The sequence below is a fragment of the Ixodes scapularis genome, unplaced genomic scaffold (assembly GCF_016920785.2).
Source record: "Ixodes scapularis isolate PalLabHiFi unplaced genomic scaffold, ASM1692078v2 PGA_scaffold3__209_contigs__length_174095766, whole genome shotgun sequence".
Classification (NCBI taxonomy): Eukaryota; Metazoa; Arthropoda; class Arachnida; order Ixodida; family Ixodidae; genus Ixodes; species Ixodes scapularis.
In genome coordinates this window covers 133,552,952-133,572,355 of record NW_024609868.1, presented here as the reverse complement: position 1 = coordinate 133,572,355, position 19,404 = coordinate 133,552,952, and the positions used below count along the sequence as shown (strand labels likewise).

General features: G+C 44.1%; 1 protein-coding gene across 1 annotated transcript in view; it reads left to right on the top strand.

Moving 5' to 3' along the window:
• Positions 1–19,404, top strand: part of LOC8025078 (medium-chain acyl-CoA ligase ACSF2, mitochondrial) — a 182,360-nt gene that overhangs the window by 142,846 nt on the left and 20,110 nt on the right. The window contains exons 13-14 of the mRNA XM_029981062.4: positions 2,840–2,985; positions 7,334–7,475. Of these exons, the coding sequence (XP_029836922.2) occupies positions 2,840–2,985; positions 7,334–7,475 (288 nt within the window). The remainder of the gene's footprint in view (positions 1–2,839; positions 2,986–7,333; positions 7,476–19,404) is intronic.

Below are 19,404 nucleotides of genomic sequence, written 5' to 3'. Positions count from 1 at the left end.
TATCGTTTTTTTGTTCGATCGCGATTCTTTTCGTTCACGGATAAGTTCCAAGCACACAGGGTAGAAGCATAGCTGCCTCGACAATAGATGCAAGATAGTGTAGCAACCAGTGGTACGGAATAATGCATGATTTTACGTGCAACTCTTTACAAAACAAACCAGACAGAGGCTGGCATCACCTGGTGCAGCCCACGGGTCCTTTGGTTCCTGTGTCATGTGTGAGGTGTTTGCGGCTACTGCTTTATAGAACTACACGCAACTCTGACGTCACGCCTTTGCGGTGGCGCTGTTGTCGCCAGTGCGCAAGCGCAGAAGCTTCACCTCACGCAAATCTGCTTTATGCTCTCACGCAGTGCAAACACATGTGGTCTGCAAACGCGGACTTGTTTATAAACAGTGTGTCGGTCTATATATTGCTCACGCTCGCCGACACTTTTTGTTCCGTGACGCCACTACCACAAATTCCTCCCCCCTCCCCCTTGGACAGAAGGCCCGGGGCACTTGTGCTGGAGGTGTGCTGTAGCCGACAGCATATTCCTGGTATATTGGAGTAGTAATGTCAAGAAGGGATAAAAATGCGGGTTTCAGGCGATATAATAAAACAGTCCCTCGAGAGTCCCTTTTGAAGCACCGTGTGGAATTTTCAAGTTCTGTTTACAAAAACATGTATTTGCATATTTTTGAGGTGCGTTCTGCTTTGTGCACCTGAAGTACCGCCGGTCAGCTGGTTGCATGCGTTTCTTGTTCGAGGGGTCTGTTAATGTGTCGCAGCTCACCATCGTGTATGTCTTCGACATAAAGATAACATAATAAAAGTCGTTAGCACTGATGTGCAAGGCTACCGAAGACGACTTTCTCTGTTTTTATAGCGGGCATGTTTCTTCACGCGCCTGAAAAGAAAGATAAGCTCACCAGTGACGCCTTCCGATGGATGTTTGTTAGAAGCTTTATGGATCTCCACTTTGAAATGGAGAAAATTGAGAAAATCGCGCAGCATTCCGTGGTGCACACACCCTGAAAAACAAATTTCAGTAGGACGCTTAAGCTTCGCCTTAATGAGTGAGACGGAATAGCTTAATACAAACCCCCGCTCGTTCCCAAGCGATGCAAGCGTGTCTGCGTGGTCTAGTCTGTAACGTGTCTGGCTCGCAATCGAAGGGTCGTTTTTTTTAATCCCACCTCCGGCTAGAAGTCCTCGGATTTTTTAAGGCAGCTTAATTAATTTATAATGACATGCGGCAACCTTTCATTCGTATTATATGTCATGTTTTATTCCCGTTATTCCACGCGTGACATGTCTCGTCCCCTGCATTCGTCTAATGCGTTGTAACGCGGAGTGCAGGCATCCGGTGCTCGACTCTCTCATTCAAACTCCATATACGAGAGCAGGGGAGACAAATGTACCTAATGTTAGCCACCCTCACTCATAATTTGAATGAGAACTCGGCGTTCTTGCCGTTTTGGAACGGCGCACCGGAGTTGTAGGCTGTAGCAATACCACCTTCCGTCCCCCCACTTGATAGTCGTGCATTGCATCGGGACGATGTTATCCCTCTCAACCAGGAGCCAGTTTCGCTCCTTCCGTTGGCGACTTTAACCGCTGTTATCGATTTCGCCATGTCGCGCAGCAGATGACGCACTATTTTGTCAAAAGCCAAGGGGACGCCTTACGCTCGTGGGCGAAGCAGTTATTGGGCTTTCATTGTGTGACTAAATGTAAATGGTACACTGCGACTTTTTTTTTTTCGCTGCTCGTTTCCTGTTGTTCACAGTAGGTAGGTATGGCCCCGACCAGCTCCTTCCCGCGGTTTTTCAGCACCACTTGAACACGCACTTCGAGACACACTTTGGCTTTCGTGTCGGCTCCCAACGGCCGTTGAGGGCAACAATGCGATGTGGCAACGAGGCAGAGACAAAGAATCCTCCCGAAGCGATGAAATATTGCTTTCTATCTGGATTCTCCTGACTTTAGGCACTTCTTCTCAGTGCGAATATCAAATATATTTTAAATATTTGTTTTAAGAGAACACCTTTGAGACGCTTGTTTCCGGCTTCAGCGGCGTCGCCGTTGGCGTCGGCGTGACCGCGCGCGTTGCATTATGACAAATTGTTCCGCTAAATTTAGCGGAAATATTTTCACACTAAATTTGGCAAGGAAACTTAACCCGCTAAATTTAGCGGGAAAATGGACGTCACGTGACCTCAACACCAATTCAGTTTCCCCGCTAAATTTTGCGGAAAAATGTTGGTTAAATTTCCGCTTTAAATGTAGGGGAAGTTTTTTTTAAATTTCTGCTAAATTTTGAGAAAAAAGTTTTGTTAAATGTTACGCTAAATTTAGCCGGAATGTTTCCCCACTGAATTTAGCGGAGAAATTTTCGCTAAATAGAGCGGGAAATTTCGCGAACATTTTTCGCTAAATGGGAGGGCAGCAAGCGAGGAGGAGGAGAGGTACGGAGGGGGAGAAGTTGCAGACCTTCCCCTCCGTACCTTCCCCTCCTTCTCCTCAAGACCTGCGCTCTAATTAGGCATTACAGAAAATTATGAACGTCTTTATATTTCTCTCTCTCCGTTTTTTTTTTTGAGGGGGGGGGGGGCGACGGGGGGGGGGGGCGGTAGGGGGGGGGGGGGGCGTGACGGTTGTTTGAAGTAAGTTGTAATTTGAGTAGGGTTACTCGGCAAAACAAAATGTGTAATTTTTTTTTTTACGGAAACGAAAGGCAACTTTGCAAGTTACTCAAAACTAGGGTAATTTAATTGGTTGAATTGCTTAAAACAATGGCGCCCAAAGTCCTTCAGAGCAAGATCATATAATATATTACGCCCTTCATCGCTGCAGGTGAAGGTTGTTGACGCCCAAGGCAGGATCGTTCCCGTGAACACAAAGGGAGAGTTGTGCACCCGAGGACCACACGTCTTCAAGGGCTACCTCAACGATGACGCCATGACAAAGGAAGCAATTCGAGATAACTGGTACCACACAGGGTAAGGAAGGCAGTCCCGTAGGCCACAGTGCAGGCAGCTTTGATGAAACCTTCGACACTTCGATGCAGAAATATACGGATATTAACCATGTCTGTTTCCAAAAGTGTGCCTGCTAATGAATGTGCGAACAAAACCGGCGTCTGGCAACAATACCGAGTAACGAACACGTCTTCCTTCCTGGACAAGATTTTCCAACATACTGAGCAGTGGGGGGGAAACTCGGCAACATTTTTGCGTGAACACATTTTTCTGTTCTTTATTAAACCTTTGCTGCATATAAAGATACTGTAAACAACTTATTTTTGGCGGGCTCAATGTTTCGAGATTTAGGTTAAAGCTGAAATTTTTGAATAATTCGCGGGTTCTAATTTTTGCGACATGGTGGGATCACGACATAGCTTTCAATGTGTCTAAATTTTACTGGAATTGCTCGCGGAGCCTATTTTTGGCGAATTGGAGGCGATGCTCGAAATTCGCAATAATTAGGTCCTCGCGAAAATTAAGTTGTTTACAGCAATCAAAATCAGTGATATTACTATACAAAAACAAACTCGCATTCAATTCCAAGCTTACCTTCAAAATATAATAATAACAAATATGACAGATAGTCGGCTTGTGCGATTTTACCCATAACGTTCTGAACACGTGTCATTAAAGTGTACCAGAAGGTGAAACCCACGGTCGAACACTTATTTTAAAGTAAGTGAGAGAAGCTAGATTGGTGGAAAGAACAATATTCGTCTTAATAAAGTGTTTGAGTGTTCCTATATATTATTGTACCTTTTTTATATATTCAATGAACAGATATTAAACATTAATTCCATATTCATGTCTTGACACTCTCACTGAGCGTGTTATCCTCGAAAAAAAATCTTATGCAGCACCGCGCCGTCCCATATATAGGGTGACCATAATCCTCAAGGCAGAAAACGGGACATCTTAGCGGAAGAGAGGGAGGGGGGGCGTACTAAAGTTTGAGATTGAGAAAAAAATCTAATCGAATTCTATATGCGTGCTATATCTACATGATTCTACATCCGTGCGATATCCAGTAACTCAAAAACATATTTCTACACATGCGTCTTCACGAGAGAGAGAGTGTTTGTGGGCAAGAACAGTTCTACATTTTACTCTCTGGGCAAGTATTTTAAAGTACCTACGGTTATTTTTGTAAACGAATAGGCATATTTTCAGTTTGCTTCAACTCGCTTGGTGCCAATTTCGAAACTATGTACTCCTGCAAAAACGGGACATGATTCTATATTGGGACAAAACGACGGGACGGCAGAAGCGGACTTCAAAAACAGGACTGTCCCGGCCAAAACGGGACGTCTGGTCACCCTACCCATATATGAACGTTTTTATTGAGGCATGACATATACCATCTGACAGGACTACTAATTTTAATAAAACAAGAGAGAAATCTAATGTTTTGATGTGCCTGTCTAATGTATCTTCGATACACTGTGTTACATTTATCGCGCTTGCTTTCTTAATAACCGGTGTACAAGAACAGCTTGGTTATTTGAGCCCTATCAGTAACCCCATTATGTTTCTTTGTATGTGATGAGTTCACGAATTTCCCGTTCGATACCATCCTGCCACGGATACATGTAATTAAAGTACAAATTATTTACTCGTTTATACTTGTGCCTTTTGAATTTTGAACTCTCACGCGTATTTCCATTTTGAGAAAGTGTTGCTGCTTAGTTTGCAGTTACTCGTTTCTTTAAAAGCTGAAGTCCAGTTCAATTCCTCCATGTTTTGCAGTCTAGCGTGTCCTGTATTTATACAGCGGTGTTCGCAACTTTGCGCTGTTTTTTTCCCACATTTACTTTCGGTGATCTAGTCCGATGTGAAAAAGATGGTAATATATTTTTGGAAACAATATACTGCGTCAGCTAAAAGTAGGGATCTCACATGGAGTCACCTCTTCTTTTAATGCTATTTGTTTATTCACTCTTAGCGCCAACTTTGTGAATTGCCTTTCCGTAGTGTCTGCACCTTGCATTTAAGGCAACTTATAATTACTAATTCCTTAAAAAAAAGTGCATATATATATATATATATATATATATATATATATATATATATATATATATAGATATATATATATAAACATTTGTTCAATGCCTGAACAGGTATCGTGGATAGCAAAATAAACCGGAAACAAAAACAATAGGCTCTAGATCCGCTTCGCAAAACTTGCTTCAAGTGACTCCAAAGCTTGCTTTATACGGAGTCTACCTTCCAAGATATTAGCATATTTGTAATAACGCATGGTTCAAAATGTTCCTCGTGATGTAAATATTGTGGAAATATTTTTTTTTTGTTTTTGATCAAGTGTTTGGTTGTTGTTGGTGTTTTGCGATTTTTCGTTGTGTTGGAAGTGTTTTACTTTTTTCTTACGAAAATCTTTTTGAAGTGCAGTGCTCTATTATAGAGGACCTGACGAGGCTTCCGAGATCGCCTAAATCTGGGGTAACTCACTCTGAAGGTTGTGATCTCAGCGACCTTAACATTTCTAAAACACGATCACGCGCGGGCGGTTTCCCTATTAAAAATCGACCAAATATCGCAACGCACCGAGGTCATCTCATGCGATGCACTTAAAAAAAAAAGGTTATGACCTTACACCCTTTTGTCCCATATAATGCACCCCAACACTTCAGGTTGACGTACAGCGCACTATAGTCGAGCAGACGGCCCCAAAGTTTACGAGGGACTTAATAACGGTGCGATATAACTTATTAAATACCTGAAATACGTATGAAAGACCGCAGAAAGAAAAAACTGATGTTTTGCAGTAGGGCCGAGAAAACCCCAATTATTTTTTTTAAAGTCAGTATTACGTACATTAGCTATTTTAATAAGTTATACCACACGGCTATCAAGCCTCTCGGGAAAGTTGGTACCGTCAATTCGACGTCAGTGCGCTGTACGTCGAATTGAAGTTTTGGGGTGTATTATATGCGACAAAGGCTGTAAGAATACACCTTTTTCTGAGAGTGTCGGATGAGCATGCTCCGGTAGCCAGGACGACGTGTGACTAGTTACACGCGACATTTTGTGAAGATTGCGAACGCTGTTATTACAAAAAGTATATGCGTTTGTAGATAACAGCAAATAAGAGTATGAGACAAATCAAATTTTCGCGGAGGTAGAACCTAATAATGCAATAACCCTTTCACAAAAAAAAAAAACACTGCTGTTTTTTTTTTTTTTGTCTTCCGCGGGAGTGATGTGTCAGGTCTTCTACTGGTGTGCTGTCGAGCCCACGTTCGCTGGGCTGCATCATCGGTCTTCTTCGCGCAGATTCCGTCTACGAAGGTGATTTCCAAGCGTGGTTTGCGATCTGCCATCATCCGCGAGTCCACGCCTTTTTATCACACCTACGACTGCGCGACTGACTTAAAAAACTCGCCAAAGCCCGAATGTCCGGCCTGCCCGGGCGACGAGGTTTGCGCATTGAAGATATCACTCCGCGGGCCCACGGGTCGGAGACGCGAGGATCCTTCGCTTGCTATTGGGCAGGAGATCGAACTATAGGGGGCGCTCTGACCCGTTTGTTTTCCCCACGCTCGGTGTTTACTCAACACAAGGCCTGTGCACATGCCGACAGGCCTTGTGGGCATGTCCATGTCATCTTCTACAATAAAGCGCGGGGCACAGTTTAATGTAATAAATACTAACAATCGACGAAGCGACGTTAAGTGCCGGATCTATCCTCAGAGAATGCGAGCTTGACCCACTTCGGCTTTTGTGCTGAGCTGGGGCCGTGCATGCTGCATTGTTCATGCAGGCCGTAGTGGAAACAAAAGAGCCCCTCCTCCTCCTCGCTGGAAAACACGAACTCCAGCCGAACGCTGACGCCGCGTTCGGTTATGTCGGCCGAGCACTGAGTCATTGTATTTGTTGTCCGCATCCGTGTAGTTCTAAAGTTAAGCGCGTGGTGCTTCACGGTCTGACCTCCTCCCCAATAGGCCGACAGCGGTCCTGGTTTCGTAACGTGCTCCTCCTATCGCCACCTAAGATGACCTCGGTGTGTTGCGATTTTTGATTGTATTTTTAATAGTTAACTCGGCCACGTATCATAATGATTTAAATATTTCTAGGATGTCTGGAGTCAGCAGACTGAGTTATCGCAATATTTAAGCGATCTCAGACACATCCTCTGAACCCCTTTTAGAAATCCACTCTATAGAGGGGATCTCTTTCTAGAAATCCCCTCTATGTTTACAGCAATAAAATAGGATTGCTGCCTTCAAAGAAGAGTAGTAAGAGGGCGAGTGCACAATTTTTAAGCATGCCTTCAAAGAGTTTTAACTGTGTGACCTCTCGCTCACAGGGACGAGGGGACGATAAGTGAGGACGGTCGAATCACATACCTGGGCCGCATGAAAGAAACGATTTTTCATGTTAGTGTGGGCGTGTCGCCGCTGGAGATCGAGAATCTGCTCAACACACACCTGGATGTGGAGGAGGCGCAGGTATGTTTTCTAAACTACTGGAGACGGCAGGAAATGTGCATGCTTAGATACCAGAAAGTTGTTTTTCACATTTATCCTTAGCTGATCGGACTCCAACCTCTTACGGTCGCTTACGACGACAGACCACATTGGCACCAACTATTGAGGAGCCCTAGAACACTTCCGCTTCTCTTTTATTTTCTGATTTTTTTTTACTGGCTATTGTTTCACCATCCGCGTGCAATACTTTGTTACAATGTTAGTAGCGATCACATCTAAAAATATGGAGGAAATGCGATCTTGCAACTACTGCCGGACCTTCAATCTAGCTATGCGCCGCTCCAGAACTATACCTAGCAGATGGCGCCAGTGTACCAGTGTATTTCACTGACAAGTGGCTTCCTCTCTCGTCGTAAGCGGCTCCAAGAGATGAGTACAAACTCGGTCAGAGTGAACTCCAAGGCCAAGAAAGATTTGGGCTCATTTGACAAAGGAAAGTGTGAGGATTATGTCGCGAATTCATAGCGAGCAGACGTTCTCCTATTAATCCAGCATCGCAAGTGAGCTTCCTTATATTTTCTCTTCTGTCCTCACTGTTGATAACTTTATGATGACTTCATTTATTCAGGGCAGTCGTGAAATCATTGACTTAGTGGTCGCTACAGAAAATATTTTTAACACTCTTTCGCAATTAGACACTAAACTTCGAGTGGCCCAGATGAATTTCCTAACATTTTCTTTTGAAGGTACGCTAAATGGTGTTTCGAGTTTCTTTATGGTGATTTACTCTTGCAGTTTAAAAACTTGTGACTTGCCTCAAGATTGGAAACTAGCCAAGTGGTCCCTATATATATAAGTGGAGAAAAAACGTATGTTTGCAATTAAATATCAGTGTCATTTTTGAGCACATGTAGTAATGTGCTCGAACACTTCATATTTATGCAGATCGTAACTTTTCTATAATCTAAAACTTGCTTAGTAGATTATCAACACGAGTTTCCACGAGGCTTTTCGGCAGTGACACAGCTTCTTCATGCTGTCCACACTTTTGTTTCATTGATTTATAACCATGGTCATGTCAACACTGTCTTAGATTTTGCGAAGGCGTTCGACAGGGCTTCGCATCGCAAGCTGCTGCATTAATTCTAGCAAGTGTTAGGCAATGCCGAATCAATAGAGCTATCTGTTCTTTCTCGAGTGCCCCAGGGCTCGGTACTCGGACCGTTGCTCTTTTTTAGGTTTTATCAATAACCGCCGAGTTGATAAGCCCTGGATACAGTGCCATATTTTTTGATAATGTTTGTGTTTTATTTTTAAGATATCTTATTTATCCAACCAAAAATGCTTAGGAGAGATTATTCACATAATGTTATTCTGTTGTCAAAAAAGGCAAGTGAATCTGAATGTCAAGAAATATGTGCTAATGTCAGTTAGACTGGAGAAGGGGCCTCTCTTCTTTTACACTATCATTCATATACCTTAGAAGTAGTTAATGAGTACAAGTATCTAGGTGTTACTATCACGTCCATATTAAGCTGGGCTATTCATATTAAGCAAATTATCACAAAAGCGTCAAGCTCTCAGTGCGTAAGAAAATGCGTCACTGTAGTTTTGCGACAAAGCTGAGGCTCCTAAATCGCTGATACGTCCTTTGCCGGAATAGAATAGCATCGCATGGGACTCACACTCACAATCGCGTATTGATCAATTGGAAGGCCTTCAAAACAAATCTCTCAGATTTATTTTTAACTCGCACAGCAAAGATTCGAACACGACACCATTGTATACCGCCTCCGTCGTGTGTATAATATCATGTCGAAGTAAAGTAAAGTGTTTGAAATTTTTGCATAATATGACTACTAATAAAGCTGGTTCAAAGTTTGGTAATTATTTGCAGTATAACGCGAGTCCTGATAGAAGGCAGAAGCACGAGAATTTGCTCCTTGAGTTCCGTTGTAGAAGATATGTTTTTGAATACTCCTTTTTTCCTCCTTTTGCTTGTGAGTGGAATGAGTTGCCTCCAAATATGACGTCGATTGCTTCTCCCGCTTTACTTACAAGTGCAGCTGAACAACTTTTTTATGTCACCAATGACTAAGCCCCTTTTAATTGTTGTGTTTCTCGACTCATTGATTGTTTCTCATGTTGTCTTATTATGCCTTGCCGCACAAAATTTTGCCGGCAGTATTCTCAAATATTTAAATAAATAAATAAATAAGCTCAAATGTGGGCACCAGTCGTTACTTAGAACGAATTCGAAGAAACCCCGTAACATCTTCGAGTCACATTAAAAACCAACAAAGAAAAACCGTATTTAACTGATTCCTCTATCTCGGATGCACGTATATTAATGCATACACTAAGTGACTCAGCTAACTTTGTCAGAGAGTTCCGGTTGCGTATAGTAATTTGTGGTGACAATGTTGAGTAACAAGAGAAAAGTGGACACGCTGGTGGATATGCTGTGGAAGGATGTTAAATATGTTTTTTTTTAGAGACTAAAATATATATCTATATTTTATTATTTTATCTAACCTTTTATCACACTTACTCGAACAAGAAATACTGCCAAAAGATTGGAATGCGGGGATGGTGATTCGTCTTGACATAAGTGGTGACAAGCACAATGCTGTCAATTGCCGTTTCGATTTTATAACAAGAATTTCATGCAGAATTGTTCAAAAAACAATTTATTTCTCAACTTGTTAACTTTCTCGACTGCAACTCTTTTTCTCCCTTACAGAACACGGTTTTTAGAAATTTCGATACTGTGAACTCTAACTTATAAAATGTACTCCTTACCTTCACGTCGTTGTCTACAGGGGGTTCAAAAACGCCTACATATTTATTAATTTCTAAAAAAACTTTAGCAATTTTTCTCAAAAACTTCTACTTTGTAGACTTCGTAACGTTAAAACTGACCTAAAAGTACGTTCTATAATTATATATGTCCTAATAAACGGTTACCATTTTTTATGCTCACCAAACTAGTCCTTTAGTTGCGCGTGTTGCCTCTGGTGTTCCCCAAGGGTTTTTGTTGGGTCCGATTTTATTTCGTATTTATATCAGCGATCTTCCCAAGTATGCCTCAGTTTGAATTCGTGTATTTTCCAATGACTGTGTGATTCGCAAGAAAATGACCAACTACACTGACACCGCTGCTTCTCCGCTTGACATGAACAAAGTCGTTCAATGACGCAACAAATAGTTTAGGAACATAACATACTGAATTATTTATCAATGAGAGTATTCCATAGAAATAAAACTGATCATTATTATCATATCACCAATCCATCCTTGATCTCTATAACGTGATATATGTATATTGGAGTGCACATAGCAACTTACATCTCCTAGCGCAATTATTTAGACTATGTCACTGATGACGCTAATTGTTTATTCGGCTATCTCAAAAAAAAACTTTTCACTCGACCGTGCTGAAGGTCAGCGCCGAGGTGGAGGAGTGGGCGTAGTGTGGCGCAATACATCAGTATGGCAGAAGGAGCCACGAGAGTGCTGGGACCATATTTGGGGTGACAGGGGAGATAATATGTATCCCTGTAGCCGTTTGCATCGTGTACCTGTCGGTGGGAACTGCGCGCAGAGAAGAGAACCAGCGTTTAATGGCTTGTGTGACAACCGATGCCAAGGCGCTTGCTGCTACAAGAGAGACTCTTATTATGGGTGACTTCAACGGACACCTGCATGAACTGGATGGACTGGAGGACGAGAATGGACGAATGATGATGCTGATGGCCGAAGATAACGCTCTGGAGATAGTCAACCTTAGAGCTTCATGTGAAGGGCAATATACGTGGAATGCCCGGGGAAGCAAAACTTGCATTGACTTTGCCTTGGTTTCACAGAAGCTGGCCTCACCTTGTCCACGGAGACATCGATGAAGCTGGTGACCATAGTGTTGGGAGCGACCACAACCGAATAAGGTTACAGTTCTCAAAGGCCACAACCGAATAAGGTTACAGTTCTCAAAGGCAACACGACTATTGAGAAAACAAAAGCCGCTCGGACAGGCGGTTTCCGGCTATCACAAACGGCAGCTGAGAAAGTTGTGGAGGAGTTCGAGAACAGCAGCAAGAGGGTGAGTGCGTCTGGATATGCAGAATAGGTGGACGAATTAAAGCGCCTCATCAAGCAGCATTCTACAAAAAAAGCGAGGCCGACGACGACAAAGAAAGCGATGGTGGGACGCGGAAGTAAAAGCCGCTATCAGATTGCGACAAGAGCTGAACAGGGAGCACCGCACGGTCCTTCTTGGTGGCCACAGTGACCAAGTTCCTTTAAAGTGGCATGCGTACCAACTCCCGAAGCAAGCCGCAAAGCAACTTGTCCAAGAGAAAATGGATCAGGCTGACATGGTCACAATGAGAGAAATCAGTGCAAGCGGAAGAGATGCACCTAGGAAGTTCTGGAGGTACCTAGGAACTCTCAACGGAAGGGAGCAGTGCCTCACTATCCTGGATGAAGACACAGGGCAGCCAACAGAGCGACTCGAAAATTGTCTTACAGATCATCTGGTAGAGGTGTTATCACCTCCGGAAGCGGCACCGCTACAGGATTTAAGCCCGACGGAAGGTACGGCCTTGACGCCGGATGACACTACCTGTGTAACAATCGGGAGGGTGTCCCTTATACGCGCACTGGCGCATATTAAGAACAACACCGCCCAAGGCTTAGACAAGATTCCGGCAAGCGTGCTTAAGGCGTTGGGGAGAAAGCCCAGGGATCAGCTGGGCGGACATCTTCGAGAACATTCTGTCTGGGACAGAAGGGATTCCTCGAGACTGGAGGGGTGGTCGGGTCGTACTGATTCCTAAAAAAGGATGTGATCGTCATTATCTTCGACACTACAGACCTCTGACCGTAACAAGTACGGTGTATAGGACTTTCGCTTACATCATGAAAGAGCACATAACCGCATGGGCGGAGAAAGAGGGTTTAATGACGGAACTCCAAGGAGGCTTCCGACGGGGGCGCCGATTGGAAGATTACCTGTATACCCTTACACAATGTATTGAGGTGACCCGAAGGGAGAAAAGCAATCTTATCTGTTGCTTTCTAGACATCGCGAAGGCCTACGATAGCGTCCCACATGCCCGGCTCGTTCGTCAACTCCAGGATCTTAACATGCGACCGGAGTGGACAGCGCTCATCTACCGTCTTTACGATGGTAATACGTTTAGAACTCAACTCGGTGAGGGTACGTCTGAGGAGGTGCTGGTGACGAGGGGCTTGCGGCAAGAGTGCCCACTACCTCCGCTCTTATATATGCTCTACGTGACCACTTTAGAGAGGCAGCTCATCCGATCAGGGCTGGGCTTTTCTCTAATTCACCTGGAGCATGGCGAGACCGTCAACTGGGTTCTGCCGGGACTAACTTATGCAGACGATGTGGTACTGACTGCGGAATCAGTGTCTGAAATGCAACAACTTCTTGACATATGCACTCATGAGGCTATGGAGCTCGGTTTGAGATTCAACGCGGGCAAGTCAGCGGCGGTTGTGTTTTCAGGCTCCCTCGAGCCAACACTCGGCAGCCTTCGCCTCGGCGGATGCGATGTGCCAATACTCGACTCATATAAGTAGTTGGGCATCACACTGTCAAATGCGGCAGACTACCTACAAGACCACCACACTTATCTTTGCCACGCAGCCACACGAGGAGCCAACATTCTCCGTAAGCGAAGCCTTTGGAGCTGCAATCGGTTCATTGTGTCCCGGGAGCTCTGGAAAGCGGTAGTAGTACCTGGACTGACATTTGCAAATGCCGTGGTATGCGTTGCCGGTGATGTCCGAGCCCATATGGAACGCTGACAGAGAGAGATTGGACGCCAGGCATTGGGCTGCCACGGAGGGGTCGCCAACGAGGCAGTTCAGGGAGAGCTGGGCTGGTCCTCCTTTGAGGCTCGGGAGGCAACCAGCGAAATTACCTACTACGGGCGTCTTCGCCATATGGACAGCTGCAGGTGGGCCAGGAGGTTGTTTATGTACACTCACCTGACGGGGCTGCGGACAGGCTGGCAGAAGCGCCTTCATCAACTTGAGCACAAGTATGGCTTTTCTTTTGACCCCGTTGAAGCGTCATCGGAAAGGGAATGGGCGTCAGAGGTTGAGAAGAAAGTCCGTGACAACGAGGCCCAACAATGGCTCCGAGACGCAAGAACAAGGTCAACGCTCCAAGTGTACCTGAACCACAAAACAACCATCGCATCGGAAGCACTGTTGTACGACAACAGCCTGGGCAGCCGCTTGTTGTCTGAGGCGCGCGCCGGGGCCCTCCGGACACTAGTTTACACACGCCGGTTTGATGCTACGGTGGCCTCGAGCGCATGTGGGCTCTGCGGAGGCTACGATGAAACGGTGGAGCACGTTGTGCTAGATTGTGCGGGACTTCAGCCGTCCCGGTGCCTACGCCTGCAGAGCCCCTTAGGGCTCGCTGAGGCGTTGGGCTTCACAATTACTAAAATCGGGCGCAACCAAGCAGACTACTCTGATGCACAAAGCTCTGCAGCTACGCAGATAAAGGGGCCTTCTAGCGGCCGGCACAGGCTTGTAGTGGCCACTAAACGAAGACTTGAAGATTGTTGGAATAATATCCACCTCAGGGGGCATTAAGACCTCCTTGCTCCCAGGCTTGGGCACGAACTTAGTTCGCGCTCGCCCGTTTAAAGGGAACAAGCCGCATCCTTATCATCATCATCATCGACCCTCTGTCACATGAGCTTTTGTTTTATCAAAAGCTTATTCGTACATAAAACAAACATGCATCCTCTATTTGGCACCCCCATATCCGTGCTCACCTTTCTTTCTGTAAAAGGATAATCCGTGTGTTTGTTTCACAAGTGTTACAGTTATAGCATAACACTTCGTCTAACGTTGTCCTTAGTAACATCTTACACATAATCGCGCATCAATCGCAACTAAAAAATAGCATTACGCCATTGCGGCTCCAATTTTCCTTCGTTCCTCTTTTATTCCTTTGATCTCCATTGGGTGGCATTGCCCTCCATCACCTAGTGTTTCTATAACCAACGCTGCCCAGTTTAAAACAGCTATTGCTAATCTCATATGATAAATTCCATAGTATTTGTTCATTGCGTATTTTGGTATTACGTTCAAATTTTAATTTTGTATATATTAAACATCACCCAATCATTTATTAAATGTCCCCGGGTTCCGAAAGAATAATAAATAAAGCGAACTTAAATATCTTCATCTATTCACGAATCGTTGTAATACATGGCTGGCTGCATGAAGCTTGGCATCCTCTTCCTCCCGACTCAACTTATTCAGCCTAGCCCATTCTGCCTTCCTGCATGACTCGTCTCCCCTTTTAACAGAGCCAAAGCTAGGCTACGTAACTCATTCTCCAAAACGAATCACGGAGATGGACATGTAATGGGACTTATTGGTGTCGGTTCGCCTATAAAAGACTACCATAAATGAAAGAAACACAATATTGTCGCGGATGACAAGTGACGAGGCGGCGAAGGACTGAGTAAACTGAACGTTTAATGGGGCGAACTTGTGCCCAAAAATAAAAGGAGAAAGAAAGATAACAACAGAGCGTCGAGGGCGTCGAAAGCGGCGAAGCAGCACGATCGAACGCTGAGGCGAAACTGACCGTGGCTCGCCATGCGGAGCCCCTTATGTACATACGTGGTCTTCTGGAATAATCGGCGGAGAAAGTTCGACGCGCAGAACATTCGGACCTCGAACAAGCAACAGGATTCTCGAATTTACCAGAATACTAGTCTGCAGGAATAAACAAGAAGATGCCCCGCTCCCAGGAATCAAACCCTGGCTTTTCGCGTGGGAGCCAGGTACGATAACCGTTAGGTCACGCGCGCGCTGCCTACTTGGCCAGCTGCGCGCGCGGCAATATATTTAACGAATTTTCGTACATTATTTCACTCGCGGTGTTGAAGGGTCTTATTTAATTAAATGACCAAAAATCACGTTTTCGCGAAGAAAATATAACACATCTCAGACTGCTCTTGAATTTAAAGGAGACAAGAGACACTCTTGCACCTTTTGTTCCTGGCCTTGGGAGTCGGCGCTAGATAAATGCTGTAATGTGAACAAACACTAAATAAAACTCCTCTACAAACAGCATGACAAATGTGCCTTTTGATTACGCAATATAAAATAAACTTTGATGAACATTTTTTTTTGTAAAATGACCAAAGTAAAAAAAAAAAATCTATAAACCAAGAGAGTCAGAAGGTCATTTATAATACTTTTGTAATTGTAAAAAGAAATGGATATTTTGAAGCGATAAGTACTTAACACAATAAAATATGTGCCCTTTGTGAATAAATTCAATTATATGAGCCAGCAAAAATCTGTAGAGGAGGTGCCTACATATTTGCCGGTCGCGTGCCACTTCTAAGAATAACATGGCGTCTAAACTCTAGCTCAGTGGTGAGCTAAATACTTAGCTGCGCTGTGCCGCCATGATCTTCCAAAGGGTCGTACGTCCCACGTCCCTCCTGCATCGACGCACTTTGCGCTACTTTTGAAACATGAAGGGGCTTTAGGTGGAATCGGAGACGACACCGCCGCGGCCGCCGCGAGCATCCACGTGCACATGCGCTTGGACTGACGCGGACCTCCACACCGTCAGGGCTGGATTCGGCGCTCTAGGCGTTCTGTCTAATGCAAATGAGCAGAGTGGAATGTATTCCCCCTAGTAAAGTATTTGGCACAGGACACCGGGACACCCCCTCACCCTCTCCTCAGGCATTATGTTTGCGTCGTGGCGAGAGCAGGTGAGTCGCGCGCATTTCAGCACGCTCGAAAGTTGGAAATGGCGCCGGCCAGAAGCTCGGCTGGCGCCCTAGCGAAAAAAGCACCCAGCGCGAGCTCATAATTTGACGGCTGCAACGGTGGCCCCGCTCTCGCAATGCTCGATGTTCTTGCAGCCACGTGTTCGCGCGCTACCTTCGCTGAGTCTTGCATTAGGTGAAATGGAGTCGAGAGGTATATTCTTTCACGCGGTCGCGTCTTCTGCGAGAGAGATTCGAGCTGAATAAGAAAATTTAGACAAAAAAGATGCACAAAGTTTTAAAGTTGTATCAAAAATATCGGCTCGCCAAATTGCACGTTCACTTAAAAAAATATTGTTTATTACAGTTGCAGTATAAGCGAACATCAGCGCAATCAAAATATGAATATAATCACTTGCTTTCCGCGGACAATTTGACATCGATGAACCGGAGCTCCCGGCGTTCCGGAAACAGGCTGCCACGGCTGAAATAGGCGTGCGCATGCCGCCGATCTGTGCGTTCAGTAGTAAACGGGCTCCGGAAAGTCGTTTGATTAAACCGGTACAGTTAGCGGGTCACCGGTCAACCTCCTGTGCAACATGGTCACCGGTTTGAGCAAACGTGCAACAACTTTGCCCAAACGAGTGTGGCCCATTTGCCCAGACGAGTGACCCGTTTGCCAAAGGGGTGACCTGTTCGCCCAAATAGGTGACCGTTATGGCTCATACAATGAACCCTTTTGAGCAATACGTTCGACACCTCTGACAAACTGGTGTCCGGTATGGTTAAACTGTTACCGGTATGAACCCGTTTAGTTTCATATAGGCGCCAAATGTTTTTTTTTCTAAGTAGGGTATGTTTGCCTTTTTGTTCCATGTGATAAGCAGTTTCTCCTATACATCTCCATTCATAGTGTACCATTACAAATTCTCAGTGACAGGTTGACACAGGACCATAGGGGTCATATTGTAATGTTGTCTAAGAACACTTAATTTACAAATGGTCTAGCGTGTGTTTTGGTTCTATGGTGATAAGGACATTCATAGGTTTGTGATGTCTATCTACTCTCTTAAATTAATTTTATAATGTAGTGAAACATGTTCCCGAAGCGGAGCAAAACTTACGTTTTCAAAATAGTTCTTTATTTTGTAACTCAACGGTGCCTGAGAGAAGGTAAAAACTCAATTGGCCTTATTGCATGTAGATGCAAATTTGAGGGAAACAGGGATAATGAATGCAAATTTCTGGAACGGAAATATTTTATGCGCTAAGCACGTCCACTGGTTTACTTGAATTATTTACATTTATAATAGTTAATTTTTATTTTAAGTCAAACAAAATTACAAATTTCGATCGCCTTTTGCGCCTCTTTTTTTATTGAAATAGTTTTCTGCGAATTTGAATATATCTTAAAATTAACTGTTTAAGCTGAAAGGTTTTGCACCGAGTACATGATTATTTGTTCATTTTAATAAGAGAAGCCCGCTCTCAAATTTTTGCAGTTGTTTTTTGTCTTGCTCCCGGATCTTTTTTTAAATACCGAAGAAGATAGAATTGTTCAATTTTTGTGCGGCAATAAAAGACAAATCATCCTCAGTTTTCGCTAACCTTAAATCGATGAACCCTTTTGTACCGCTAATTCAAGCCCGCAAAAACATATTGTACTGTATTCCTTTAAATCAGCTAAAAAAGGTAACTGTTTAGCCAGGTTAATGGTGCAGTGAAGGACCGTAGAAGGATTTGCCTCAACGGCTAGTGGTAATTGACCATCGCATCTTTAGTTTCCGTACTTAGTCGCACTAATGCCAAGACACAACGGAGCAGTATACAAAAAAGATGTCAGCTTTTTGTTTAGTGATGCGGTTGCTATTACCCATTAAAACTGAACTTCGCATCGCCTTCGGTCTTGAGGGGGCTGTTCTTGTTTAATTGCACTGCACCGTGCTACCTTCCTAGGGTGGTATTTCAATGTGTGCGGTCTGCCGAAAACATTGGTGGGATCCATTTCTCTCGACTTCACTATACTCCGTTCCCAACTACGGCGAATTGCAGCGGGCGTTAGAAGCCAACTCAGATAAATTTAACGCATGAAGTGACAACTCGTCACATAGTCCATTTCGAAGGTGACGTGACCAAAACACGGCATCGAATCGACATGTAAGGCTTCTACGGTCCCCAATGGTCCATCGTAAGGCAAAAGAGAGCATTGGAACACGCGACGTTACGGCATCTTACGCCCGACAAATGGCTGGCGTGCCGAGGGGAAAACAATAACAAGTTCTGTTTAAAAAGAAATAGAAGAAGTGGTATGTTACGCAGCGCCACTGGATCATAGTTGCAGAGTTGCGCCCCGTTACAAGTAATGCCCCTGGTGCTTGTGACGCGACTCCACATCGGGCGATGTTTGCATATCTGGGAATTAAAACAGCGCAAACAACAAGGGACCAGATAAAGAGAAACACATACACAGCACTGTGTCTGCGTCTTTCTTCATCTGCTCCCACGTCCTTCGTGCTGTTTTAATTCTCAAATATGTCATACTAACTAACCCAGCCTCAACTTTGGTGACTTTTGTGTTTACACCTCGCCGCAGAAGGCTGAATAACAACACACGATGGTGTTGGGTGATTTCCAATACAATAAGTGATCGACATTTTATTCGCTCGATATTTTTACGTCATTGCACAATTTATAGTATCAACGAGTCTAAATGTATTTTTACATCGAAATGTATATCTACGGGCCCAAAAAGTCGTAGATCATGCCGAGCTAGGTTGAAACTTGGACTTGCGTTAACCATCGGTGTGGTCATGTTTGATTGTTAATAAATTGAGTAGTTACTCATGCGATAAGTTTAGAAGTGGATAAACAAACGCTTAGAGTCAGTAAAAAAAAAAAAAAACGTCATCACCTGTGAGCGTGCGCCAAAGCCAATCCGCGTTTTGGAGTGGCGCATGTCGTCGGCTCTATTACTATGTGGGCACAAATTAGGCTACCCTAATATAAATGGTGAGATTTTGAGAAATTAATTCATTTTAAGAGACAAAGTCTGGGTATACGGGACAATTTTTCTAAATAATCTTAATTTTTCATTGCGTTATATATATTTTATGAAAAGTTCCAAAGATAGAACGTTGGACGATTGTCTGCGAATTTTTCGACAT